Raw genomic sequence first — 13,458 nt, forward strand, 5'->3', positions numbered from 1 at the left:
AGTTTTATTAAAACACTGTTCAAGCCTTAAAAGAATTGTAGTGTAGAAAAGTACTTACCTGCGTAAATAAAATAATCGATAAGATGTCTGAAGGTAAATCCTGGTCCAGACTCTCAAAAGCAGCGATACGTGGTACTGCAAAGGGCTTCAAAGTGCCTCGTTGGTTTCAGACATCAAGCTCTGAGCCGGAGCACAAGATGAACCACAAACCTGTCTCTGCAGACGAAGACGGTATGACCTGTGAGGAGTGGAGAGCAGTGTATTCTTGCTGTGATTGGTCCAGTTATGTAATTATGTATGCAGGTGAGAGATACAAGAGAGAGAGAAAAAGGGTTTGTACGTGTTCAATATCATCTTACCAGACAGTTAATTAAGTAATTGATTTCTCTTTCCAAGAATTATAGTAAAACCTTAATTCTTTTCTGTCAACAGCCTCCAGAAAAGGCTTGTTGCTGCACTTCCTTTTATACAGGGAATATATTTTAAACAGCTCTCATTTCCACAAATCATAAAAAAGGTCATGTCCCTTTTATAATTCTGTCTTTATCTACATGTAACGGTAATGGTAGTAATGGCAAATTGCTGTCAGCATTAACAATGTTAAGTCAATAAAACAAATGCTCAGTTTTGTAGAAAGTTTATTTCGTTTTAGCAACACATCAAGGCATGCAGTTTGCATATATTCCAATTTGATATTTAAATTTCCTCTTTCCTTGGAGGCAAAATGGTTAAGAAAAGTGCATAAAAGTTTATTTACTTAAAATATACAATAAGCATAGGAATCCACTGGCAAATAGCAATTACAAATATAGATATCACTTTGGTTATTTAAAAAAAATCACTTTTATATGTGAGCTATGGTCATAGGAAAATATTGGCTTTCAAAAATAGAAAAACAAGACATTAATGCCACTTAAAAAAAAGCAGTTATTGTTGTGCTAAAAGAAGATGAAAGAAATACAATTAAATGATCCAGATTCACCTATTTATTTTTAATTTATGTCACCAAATTGCAACATAACAACACTGATTTCTCAACTTTAAAAAATACACGATGCATACGATGTGTTGAGTGAAAGTGGTGACTCTCACAACTGTCAGCTCATAAGAAAATCTGTGGTGGCATTATCTTGTGTAAGAAAACAAAATGAAAACACTTGACATGACTTCCAGAATCACATACAGCATAAAGCGAGTCACTGCCGTCACTCAGCACACAGTATGTTTTAGTGTCAGCATGCAGCATCGGACACAAATTACATTTTTGTCCCAATGTTTCCATCACTTTGTGGGTTATCGCTCAGAAACTCTATCAAACAGAATATTGAAATGGACTCTGGCCTTCAGAAACAAAAAAACGAATACACGCAGTTAGACGGTGGCCGAGCTCTCCATCTCTACTTGTTGCCGCAGTCGGCGCAGAGGATGTCTCTCCCGTTGGCCACGAAACGCTTGTTGGACAGACTGAGGGAGCATCTCTTACAGTTGAAGCAGTATTCATGCCAGGAGCTGCCCTCATAGTTCACCACGTTCACTCCTTTACCAAAACCTGAGAGCAGAGAAGAGGAGAGTTAGTTATCTGCCACTTTAGTTTCTTCCTTCTTCACCACACTCAGGCCTAGAAATGCTACTCCAACCTTCGAACCTTCTGGACAACAAGTGAACGTTCGATGGACTGTCTGATTTGGAGAGGAGCCACAGGGTTGAAGCTGCGTTCATATCACAGTAACAACCAGTTTCCAACATGTAAAAAGCATTCACGTCAACATTATGACTGGGAACCTCTGATTTTTTCTAACGGCTCCTATGTATCCAATTTGGTGCTTCATGATACGTGAGTGAGTCACTTTATTCGTATGCCACCTTTCATGAGCACAGACATCACAAAGTGCTTCACAAAAGAAACAAGGCAACCAACAAACGTACAAACATAAAACACCATAAAATAGAAATAAATAGAAACATTACACAAAGGCAAGTCTAAACAAATGAGTGCCTAAGGTAATTAAACTCAGATTTAATGGATATAGTGTGTGTGTTATCAATGCATCCTCATTCAGAGGCTCCAGACCCTAAACTGGGATCTGACTATCACTTATGAAGTCCTGGTGCAAGATGCTTGTGCCACTGGAACATGTGACCACACCACTGATCCATGGGGACCGTGGTCGGATGCTTTTCCTTTTAATATTTTTGACTAGATTAGTAGCTCTGACTATAAACGATAAATCAGTGTACGCAGATTTTAGCCACTGTTTGTTTGCCTGACAGTTTTTTCACTTGTGTTTTCCAACAACATAATCTTCAGTTTTAATTTAAAGCAACCTGTGATGGGGTTTTGGCAGCCGCTGCATTTCTTTGCCACAGAGGTCTTGTAGCAGTCGACGCAGAAGACCTGGTCCTGGTGGTTGGTGAAACTCGACCCTGCCAGAGGCTTTGAGCAGGAGCTGCACACAAAACAGTGGCTGTGCCACGGCTGGTCCTGGTAGTTTACTCCTCCAGAGGTTATAGGCTGGAGACAGATGGACGAGAAGAGCTAAGTGTGCGAACACAAGTATTACCATCGTGTTTATCTCAAAATATAGGGATCGTAAAAGAAATGTTAGGCCATAAAGTTCTTACCAACCTCTTAAATTTTAACCTCCCTTCACCTTAATATTCTAGTCTTAAAAATACAACCTTGTGATCTTCATGTACTGTCTGAAAGGGTTTGTCATGTACACAGGTAGAATGAGGAAGGTCTGGTCCTTGTTTAAAAACACAAAAACAAAACCTTTTTGCAGCAGACACAGTGTTTGGCAAACTTCTTGTCGTAGCAGGGGTTGCAGTAAATGCCGTCTCCCTTGGAGAGGAAACTCTGGGATCCTATTGGTCGTTTACAGCTGCAGCAGGTGAAACACTCATCGTGCCACGAGTTCCCTTTGTACTCCACACTCTCTGTGCCTGCAGGAGATGAGAGATGGGGAGATATTAGGTCAGCCCGCCTATAAAGCTCAATATGAGAAATAGTAACTATTTCACTGGTTTAAGTGAGTCAAACATGGCGGTGGCTCGATTTCAAAATAAAACGTCATTGGGTTTTTACAAGGTTTTGGTGCAATTATTATAGCTACAGCTTTTCTCTGTTTGATGTCATTGTAAAGTGAATACTTTTGAGTTTTGTTTGAACAAATCAAGCTATTCAAAAATGCCACTGTGGGGAAATAATAATGTGCATTTTCAGACAAAGGAATTCTGAAAGTAATCGTTAGTTGCAACCCTAAAATCAATCCTCTAATAATTGTATGTAAATGTATGTAGAAAGTTAAATTCTTTAGAATTTTTTTTTATTATCTGTTCTTAAATGTTTTTACAGGGTAAATTAAACGTTTTTCTTTAGTAATCTTATAACTTCAGGAAGTTGACTCATGGGCCAGTTTCCCCAAACCCCGTCAGTACGGTGCTTCTCTGCTGTCAGTACAAAATCAGGGTTTGAAGTTGATTGTCTTACCAGCCAGTATTTGTTTATAGCAGCCGTGGCAGCGTGGAGCATCCTCTCTGGAGCAACACTTCCCACACATGATGCGGTCGTCCTTGGTACTGAAGGGCTCCTTGGCCAGAGGCTTGTAACACTTCACACAGCGGAAACACTCCTCATGCCAGTACCGGCCCTTATGGCTGAGCTCCTGGTGGAGGGAAGAAACGGGGAGAGTTTGACGAGAGGCGGAGGGAAAATAGACTGTGACACTGGACGGACCTGATCAGATCACACACCTTTGATTCCAGAGGGATGGGTCGATGGCACTCGGCGCAGGAGTTGGCGCAGAACTTGGTGTGGCAGCGGACGCACACCGGCTTGCCTTCGTTGCGGACGAACCTCTTCCCCCCGAGGTCCTCCCGACAGTAGAAACAGTGCGAGCTGTCTGCCATCGTCACTCCGAGTTAGACTCAGAACTACAACAATACAGCAAGAAGACAGGAGAGGTAAAACTTATTATAGTCATTAAAAATGATGCTGTTATGGCGGCAACAAACAATTATTTTCACAATTGCACACATTTATTATCAAAATTATTGATAATTCATTTTCTGTGATAAAGGAAATGATAAATCGACTAATCATTTGTTCTTGTTCTGAGTTGCAGGGAGCTTCATGTGCTGCTTGAGCAGCCGGTGGAAATGAGACGAGATCAAGAAAGAAATCAGAAGCTGAACTACTAAGGTTTGGTCTTTCTGTCACTTTATAGCTGCGTGTAAATGTCAATGCATTGTTTTTGTGAATTTTAGTGCGCCATGTTTTTTAACATCAGCTGCTCTCAGTCACTGTGAGTTTCACATCTTTCTCACAACCACGTATTCAGATTGAAGACTTAAAACCACCACATGGGGGCGCTGTTGATACACTGAAGACACAGAAAAGGGTTTCAAATAATAAAGTAATCTAATGAGATGCCTTTCATCACCCTCTCTGACACAGAAACAGTGCCACTGAAATATTTGTTTAGTGTAAAAGCATAGCAACCAGGTGCACATATCTGCGTTTCTGTTTGTCCACCTGTGTGTTTGTTCGTGTTACAGTGCTTATGTACTCTGTGTGTGATACGGTTCTCCTCACTCATACATGTCATCTCTGCCTGATTAAAACGGCTCATACGAACGATAACTTGGTCAATAAGAGGAAAACAAGTGACCAACAACACAAGTTGTAATCTGATGATTGTGCTGCTAACACATTAATAAATTAGTATTAACGTTTCAATAATATAACATACAATAATATCACTCTCACGTGGGCCAGTTTTCTGCATAATGAGCACTTTTACTTTTGATACTTTACGTATATTAAGCTTATATGACTTCTGTAAGGTTTTGAATGCAGCATTTTTACTTGTAATTTGTTTTGTTTTATTATATTGTAGTATTGGTAGTTTTACTTAAGTAACAAATCTAAACAATTCTTCCACCACAAGTCCAAGTCCAACTCATTACTGTCCACCTTCCCATTAAATGAAGATACAAAACTGCGCCTGATTATTCAATCATAACTGCGTCTTCAGCATCCTTATGTAACTGATTTCTCACACAACAGTCCAAAAATCGTTTCTCCCTAAAACACAACACTTATAAACTTTCTAAACATAGAACCAAAATCACCACGTTGATCACCATAACTCCGGTCACAGAGCTGTGATTACAGGGTGACTAACACACAACATGATGGCAGAATCACGGCTACACAAACACTCAGAAATGCGCAGGAAGAGATGGCTGAAGTCTGTTCACTCAGTTATTCCCCACATCAAGTTCACGCTGGCCGACCGCAAGGAATTCTCCGCAACAGAGCTGTGTGTGTGTGTGTGTGTGTGTGTGTCTGCACAGTGAGGTGAACACATGAAGGAATGCCTGGTATGACTAATGTGGTGAGATCTGGATCATTGACAAGTCTTTGACAGAACCTCCACACACACACACACACACACACACACACTCCACCTCTTACACAGACCACTCCCTAGCAAACCGCCAAAACCACAAACTATAGCACTGAGTCAGCACCGGTTCATGAGGAAGTTCTGGTTTTGGCTAAGGACTGACGCTAACCACGAGTTTAGGCTGCGTTCACAAACATTCAAATCCTCCCTTTTCTTGTGACTTTCCTTGAACTCTCAGCAAAAAACCACAGACGGGTCAGGGATTTATTTTTGTAGGCAAAGGCCGACAGATATGGGTTTGTTAATGTTGATACAGATTCTGATGCTTTTGGAAGGGAGACAAATATGGTGAAATCATCTTTTTCAGTTACAGGTGGACGGAGGCAGTTGTAGGTAGTTGTAACATGATCTTCATGTCAAGGACTTGTACTACCAAGTTTTAAAATCCTGCCACGGAAACCTTTTTTTTTTTTAAATCTAGAAATCATTATGCAAAGGTTTTGGGTTAAAAATAAGTTTGGGGTCTGAGTAAAGATCTGGGAGTCATGACCTTCATATTTGTCCCAATAGTCTCTCCTTTTTTGGTTTCTCACAGCTGTTATACAACACACTGTATGTTGTGCCAATATTCAATGTTATTTATATATTTTTTCAGTTCTGTAGTTTAATTCAAAAAGAAGTACTAGAAATACTAACATGCTCACAAATGACAACGCTAACATGCTGGTACTATGCAGGAATAGAAATTTTGACCAGATGATGGCCCTAGATGTGAAGTCGGGGGATCACAGACGTTATAATAATTCATTCTGAGGGGAACATGAACGTGTGTATTAAATGTAATGAGACGTTGTTGAGATGCTGACCCTTACTCATCACCAGATGACCTTATTTGCTGTAAATTGCTCTGAACAGTGTCATCTGGCAGCAGGAAACTAAACAAATTTCTCAAAAGCAAAAGACGTTTCTGCCTAAAAATCCAGGGAGACGATGGTACAAACTGAACGAATGATGAGCCTTAAATGTCTTTTAATTTAACCATTTTGAAGGGTATTTTATTTTTCTCAGAGCGGAAAAGCCTCCAAAACAGCATTCAAGGCATCATGTCACCCTTAAACTCTCTAAGCCCATCAGATAATGAAGACAATATTTTAATGTCGTATCTACACATAGTTTTATGTGGTCATGGAGGAAACAGATTCATACCAGCAGCTGATAACACAACATACAGTCAGTAAAAGATAGATTAAACAGTCCATCTTAGGGTTAAGAGACTTTCACACATTTCAGTTTGTCAGCCAGAGTCAGGCGGCTGTTTGACAGAGATATACGTGTCTGAGGTCAAAGGTGCTACAGTTAATAAATCTGATTAAATAACTTATTTTGTGGTATTTTCTCCTCAACGGACAATAAAGCTACAGACTGACACCGACATCATGCGGAGCGGACATATATCTTCCTTTCAGTGACCTGCTAACTCATTACTTATTAATGGAAAAACCAGCAGCTGGTTTATTTGTTGACTGGGTGAGGTTACTCATCCATCTTCACTGGAAGACAAAGGTAACGTCTGGTATAATCGCCTGTTATCTTCTATTTTACTTCCTGCCTCTCCCTAAACTAATACGAATTCATATATATATTTCTGAGTTTCTCTTTTCTTGTTTTTCCTCAAAACTGCACTGGCAATCTTGGTAGAGAGCTTGGTACGCGTGGTCCACAGCCACATGAAGTACTGTGTAGGTCTGAGGCCGTAGAGCAGACAATAACAGCGCTTGGCTGCCATCATCATGAAAATGTTATCTGATGGGAGGCGAACAATGGCCGACAGGAAGCGAGCCAGTATCCACACAGGTTGGAAGAAAATAAATCAGATTACACTGACGTCAGACGGCTCTGAGGACACTGTTGCTGCATGTCTTTACTTTGTTTTTCTGCAATAAATATTCCCGCTGTGTTATGGCACGACAGCACATATACATCATTTTCTTGTAATTGAGCTGCCAATGCTAAACTCTTTGTTTGATCGCCATGGAAACTGTTTAAATGTGCAATTAAGTTGTGTCACGCAGTCGAAGCTGGAGGCCGGGCTGGAAGGCAGCGCCGCAGCCAAGGACAACTCTGTGTGTGTGTTCTTGTATTAATCACATCATGGGGACGTAAATCTGTTCAGAAAGTCACATCATGGGGACACACTTCCCATTTCTGGATCCTGCAGAGAAAACCGTCACATTTCATGGTTAAGATTTCATTTTTGGTTCATGTAAGGCATGTAATGGTTAAGACTGCCGTTATTCTGCATTTTCCTTATTGACAACGAATCAACTCAAACAGGAGTAAACTGTGCATTTGCAAGGTTGGGTCATCAAGTCTGGAGACACTCTGTTTAAAAGATTTCAAAACTTCCAGTGATTTAGTTTTTAAATTGTGTCAAAGTTTCAGCCACCTGACTGTAACAATTACAGCTCAGTGCTGCTCCTCAGAAGTCTAAACCTAGTACACGGTGGTTGGAGGTCTGTGGTGTAAAAATAAAGCACAGAGAGGTGACATCATGTCATGTGGACGAGAGGAAAATCACGCACACGTTTAAAACACATGGACGACAACAAGAAAGAAAGAGAGAGAGAGAGAGAGAGAGAGAGAGAGAGAGAGAGAGAGAGAGAGAGAGAGCAAGAGAGGAACAGCCGGGACAAACATGACCAGACAAACTAAAATAGTGAGAGAGTGTCTGCTTGTACCCGCCATCTGTGTGTGTGTGTGTGTGTGTGTGTGTGTGTGTGTTGGCATGAGCTTATCGCTGAAGAATGTAGTGGAAAACTGAGAAACAGGAAGTCTCCATCAGAACGGTGAAGTTGGCACAGTCCACACACACACACACACACACACACACACACAGTCTCTCTAACGTACTGGCTATTACTAACTGTGTTTACATTAACGTCTCCTTGATGCCTACAGATTCACATACCATAAACCCTGGCTGAACTTAACTGTTACATGCAGGGTGTGCTGCAGGTGTGACCTCATGACCATGCAGACCTGCCTTTGAAGACTCTCTGGCTCTAGAGACTCCAGTAGAAAATCTCTCTTAATGGGACTTCCTGGTGGTTTCAAAATAGATTAGTGTTGGAACTCTGAATGTACAAAATGTTAATTTTAAATTTTATGTTTATGTTTAATTCATCTTAGTCCTGAGCTGCAACCCACATCTGAGCTGTGTTGAAGCTTCATAATGATCCTCTTTATTCAGAGAACTTTCCTCCTAGTGTGATTGTAATGTAGATTTATAAATTAGGAATGAAATAAGCTGTACTGGCTTTTAATTTTAAAGTCATGAGCAACGACAGTGATGGTTGGGTTAGTTCGTTTTACTCTCACAAAGAGCAAGCTAAATAAAAATGAAATTAAGGCTGCAACGAACAATTATTGTCATTGTTGATTAATCTGTCAATTATTTTCTCAATTCAGTTATCTTTTGATCTACAAAATGTCAGAAAATAGTGAAAAATGCCCATAAAAATGTTCTAGATCCCAGAATGATGTCTGCAAATTGCTTATGTCCCACCAACAGTTCAAAACCTAAAGAATCAATTTCCGATCATAGACGACTAAAGAAAAAAGTGCAGATATCAACATTTGAGAAGCTAGGACCAGGGCACTTTTGGCATTTGTGTTTGATAAATGACTTCACCAACAGAATTTGATGCTGAATCATTTTCTTTCCTTTGACGAATCGATTCTTTTTTTAACTAATTGTTGCAGCTCTAAATGAAATTACATAATCTTAAGATATTTACTGCATGTTGCACCTTGAAATTAGTTTAAAAGGGTGAAAATATCCAGCTGTAAGTAAGTTTTACTTTCTTTTTGTCTTTCAGAATGACGCAGCCAGAGCCTTTTAGATTCAGAAGAAATCCATTTCAGGAGAAGAAGAGATGCATCAATGTCTGAACCAACAAAAGCCTCAAAAGACCAGAATGCATTGCATTACCAAGACCTGTGAGTAACAGGCTGCCTTTATAAACAGGCCGTAATGTTCACAAACTAGTCGACTGTGTGTCTATACAAATATCGATAAAACTACCACAAACTGACAGAAGTGAGTTAAGCTCCTCTGGTGTGTGTCTAAATTGCAGTCACAAAATGACGAAATAGAAAACCTTAATTCTAAACCTGCAACTAACCGTAAACACAACATTTACATATTATCACCTGTCCAACATGTTAGCAAACAGTGGCCTGTAGCAGACACAGAACAATATTAACGTTCATATGTGGCTCTTTGGCTGCTAAATGCTCCACTGTGTATCGGCGCCTTTTCACTGAAAACAGCTGCCTGGTTCTCTGTGGGTTCGTCACAATGAGTGACGCCTTTCACCTAACACATAGTCATTGGACCCGTTAGTAATATAAAAATACTGATAAGAGCAGCTTTAAAGATCTGTATCTCCCACATTATGGCCCAACTGCACCAACATCACACTGGGAGCATTCCCACCCCCAATTCCAGTCATACTACCTCGAAAAATAAATACACATCAGTATTTGAAACTGAGCAGCGAGTCCAGCTAAACATTTGTGCTCCACATCAGCCTACAAAGAAATATAATTGTTTTATTTGGCTGCGGTGAGCCACATTCCAGACGGAGGAGTAAAGCCGATACAACAGATCTGAGTCGTGTAGAGCGAGGTCGAAGAAACGCAGCATGTCCCGCTTCAACAGGACAGGCATGATGGTTTTACCAGAAGTGGCTGGTTAGCTGTACTTCAACCTCCTCTCTTCATCTGAGTTAAGCACTCCTTCTGTTTCTGCACTCGTCCTCTGTTCTCTCCTTTCCCTCGATTCAGTAACTGAGACGTCTTTCAGAGCAGAGCAGCTGACAAAACTAGAAACCTTCAGCAGCAGCAGCCGTCTATGACCAATTTACATTTCCATGAATATCTATGACATGGTGTGTGTGTGTGTGTGTGTGTGTGTGTGTGTGTGCTCCCCACATTGGCACCACAACAGTCCTGTTGGAGCACCACTGAAGCTCCGACGCTAACGGTAAAATTTAATGTTAGAATGATCTAATGGGACATTTAAGCCCTCAGTGCTGTCTTGAGGGCTTGTTTGCTTCCAGACTGTTCCAATCACCCTTCATAAATCTCCAACCAACAAAATCCCTGCAAATCTCAGTTTCTAACTATTCTTCCAGATTGTTCACCTAACAATGACCGCACAAAACCCTCACTTGAACTGAGCCGTTTCTAAACGAATGCCAAACATAACTATTTCTGTTTAAAAATATATATAAATTTCCCTTCAGGGGACCAAACATTAGATCATTTACCATCAATTTAACTGTTAAACCACAAGGCTGAGTAAACTCACAGATGGGTGCCAAATTAAAGGAAAAACCAACAGAGTCAAGTGTCGTAGTAAGAAGTCGGGGCACCACGAGTCTCCAGAACAACATCAGTATTCCTTGGCATAGATTTTACTCTCTAACTCTACTGAAGGGATGAAACACGATTCTCACAAAAGATGTTCACTCATTTGGTGTTTTGATGATGGTGGTTGGGATCGCTGTCTAACACATATATGTTTATTTGCTTTCTTGCCAAGAGAAGGTCAATACCACTCACATGTCTGTGCGTTAAATATGAAGCTACAGCCACGAGACTTAGCTTAGCATAAAGACTGGAAACAGGGGGAAACAGCTAGCCTGGCTCTGTGAAAAGGAAACAAAATTTGCCAATCAGCATCTCTAAAGCTCATTATTGACCATGTTATATCTTGTTTGCATAATCTGTACGAAAACCAAAGCGTAAAAATTGTTGTGGTTTTACCAGTCGCCGCTGGTTGCCTGCCAACCTCACAGTGACAAGACTCCAGGAAGTCACTGCTCCCAGCCAAGAAATAGTCCGGCACATAACCTCCCTGTGAAACACAACTTGCCATTTTTGCACGGATTGAACGAACGAGATATAATGTGTTAATTAGTGGGCTTAAGAGCTGCTATTAAAAGAGGGTTTTTTGTTTCCTTTTCACAGAGCCAGACTAGCTGTTTCCCCATGCTTCAAATCTTTATGCTAAGCTAAGCTAACCATCTCCTGGCTGTAGCTTCATATTTATCGGACAGATATGAGAACGGCATTGATCCTCTCAGGTAACTAAAATAATAAGTGTATCTCCCAAGATACCGAACTATAACTTTAAATCCAAACACATCTGTAACATTAATCTGTAACAGCTGCTGCCTCGTAGACACGCTTCAAGGCTTAGATGCCCAAAGAATATTCTATCTATCTTTGCTTCCTTTCTTTCATATTCACATAACACAAAAGCTTTTTTTTCTGTCAATTTCACAATCGCTGACTAATGTCAGCGCACCCAAACACATCACAACAGGCTTTAATGGCTGCAGGTCATAGATAACACACTGCCAAGTTTCTCAATCAAAACCTATTTCACCTTCATGTTGTCGGGGCACTAAGACTGCAGAACTCCATTAAAAACTCTACTAAAAAACTCAAGTCTACCATTGGGGATCAATGAAAAAAGAAAAAAACGTTATCCCATTCACATTCTATCCTATTAAAATCACAACAGGCAAAACACAACAGGGAGTTACCATGACATGCAGTCAGACAAATTGCATAAAGTTTTATGAGCCTGTGATGTATTTTACGGGACTGAGCTCATGGTAATTTCTTTAACATGCAGGCACCGGCTTCGAATCAAACTAGAAACTCCTTACTGCCTTCTGGTGTGTGTGTGTGTGTGTGTGTGTGTGTGAGGCAGCGAAAGGTCAGTCACACAGACGGGTCTTGGTTTACTTACTGTTTGTGTGTTAGATATACTGCAAGTACTTCCATATGACACACATTCACAAGCCTATATCCAAAAAATGTGATGCTAAGATGACATTGTACTCTAGTTGCAACATCTATGAAGGCATTATTTCACAATGTCCAACATGATGTTTCCTTCTGTAACACTTTCAGTCTTACAGTCTTGTTTTGGGGTCATTTAACATACAAATTTTCTTTTTTTTCCTCCATCAATTTATGAATAATCAGAGTTTTATTCCCATATCTTGAAGTCTTGCAGTAACACAGTCTGTCATATGAGATCTGTTACACCCTAAACGTGTGTGTGTGAGAGGGAGAAAGAGGTCAGTGGCACACATGGATCCTGAATTTACTTCATAACCTCATGCAGAATAACAATAGCTGGCAGAACCAACACTGAAGCCATGTGCATCACTTACATATGAACACACACACACACACACACACACACACACAGGACAATGAAAAATAGAAGTACAGGAATTTTAATTGACCTCTGTGATGCATTTTTTTGCCTCAGCGGTTCCATCACTGAGTGAAAAAAAGGAGGGTTCCTAACTGGAAACAGATTTCAGGAGCAGCCCAGGCTTCCACAAGTCAGCATGTAACTGTAGCTCTCTCTCACACACACACACACACACACACACACATTTACAGAGAGAGACAGACAGACAGACAGACAGCCAACGCCCCAGACAACTTTAAGGCTTGTTTCCTCTCCGGACATCAAACTACTGCTTTGTGAAGTGAAAAGTGTATGAAATCATAAGGTGTGTGAAAGAGGAAGAGAGTTACATGCTACTGTACATTTGTTAGTGGGACATATACTGTATCGGTGATCATTCATTCAAATCAATACCTTTACTATATTAACACTAATGGACTAATAAAAAATGCAAGTGCGGGCTCGGAGTTTGGCGACAATTTCATCAGGCGTCATATAACCTGCATACTCAAGTGCAAACTATAAAAAAAACCATCCCTGCAGTAACTGGTCGGGTGTGTCTAAAAACAGGTTTTAGAAGAACGAGGTTTGGTTAGACTGTGTGCAGTAATATCATCTTCAGTCAGCTTACCGGGTCTGCGGCGCGGATGAGCTGTGCTCTCTGAACTGTGTGGAGGCAGCGGAACTCCGCTTTAACGAGACCCTCACACGTTATAAGCACAGCAATGTGCGGCTGCGTCAAGAGACACACAAACAACCAGACTC

The 13,458-nt window shown here is 40.6% G+C and overlaps 1 protein-coding gene across 2 annotated transcripts; it reads right to left on the reverse strand.

Annotated features, from left to right (window-relative positions):
• Positions 1 to 621: 621 nt before the first annotated feature.
• Positions 622 to 13,398, reverse strand: LOC139295047 (four and a half LIM domains protein 1-like). Of its 2 annotated transcripts, XM_070917115.1 has the most exons (6): positions 13,325 to 13,398; positions 3,754 to 3,933; positions 3,491 to 3,665; positions 2,774 to 2,943; positions 2,326 to 2,512; positions 622 to 1,549 (listed from the first exon to the last, which is right to left on the reverse strand). In XM_070917115.1, the coding sequence occupies exons 2-6, from the start codon at positions 3,907 to 3,909 to the stop codon at positions 1,398 to 1,400; spliced, it is 840 nt and encodes a 279-aa protein (XP_070773216.1). In that variant the 5' UTR covers positions 3,910 to 3,933; positions 13,325 to 13,398; the 3' UTR covers positions 622 to 1,397. The 2 variants fall into 2 exon arrangements, 1 of the variants encoding a protein (XP_070773216.1); XR_011598421.1 differs by lacking the exon at positions 622 to 1,549 and having other exon boundaries at positions 2,484 to 2,512; positions 2,627 to 2,943.
• Positions 13,399 to 13,458: the final 60 nt, after the last annotated feature.

The sequence above is a fragment of the Enoplosus armatus genome, chromosome 13 (assembly GCF_043641665.1).
Source record: "Enoplosus armatus isolate fEnoArm2 chromosome 13, fEnoArm2.hap1, whole genome shotgun sequence".
Classification (NCBI taxonomy): Eukaryota; Metazoa; Chordata; class Actinopteri; order Centrarchiformes; family Enoplosidae; genus Enoplosus; species Enoplosus armatus.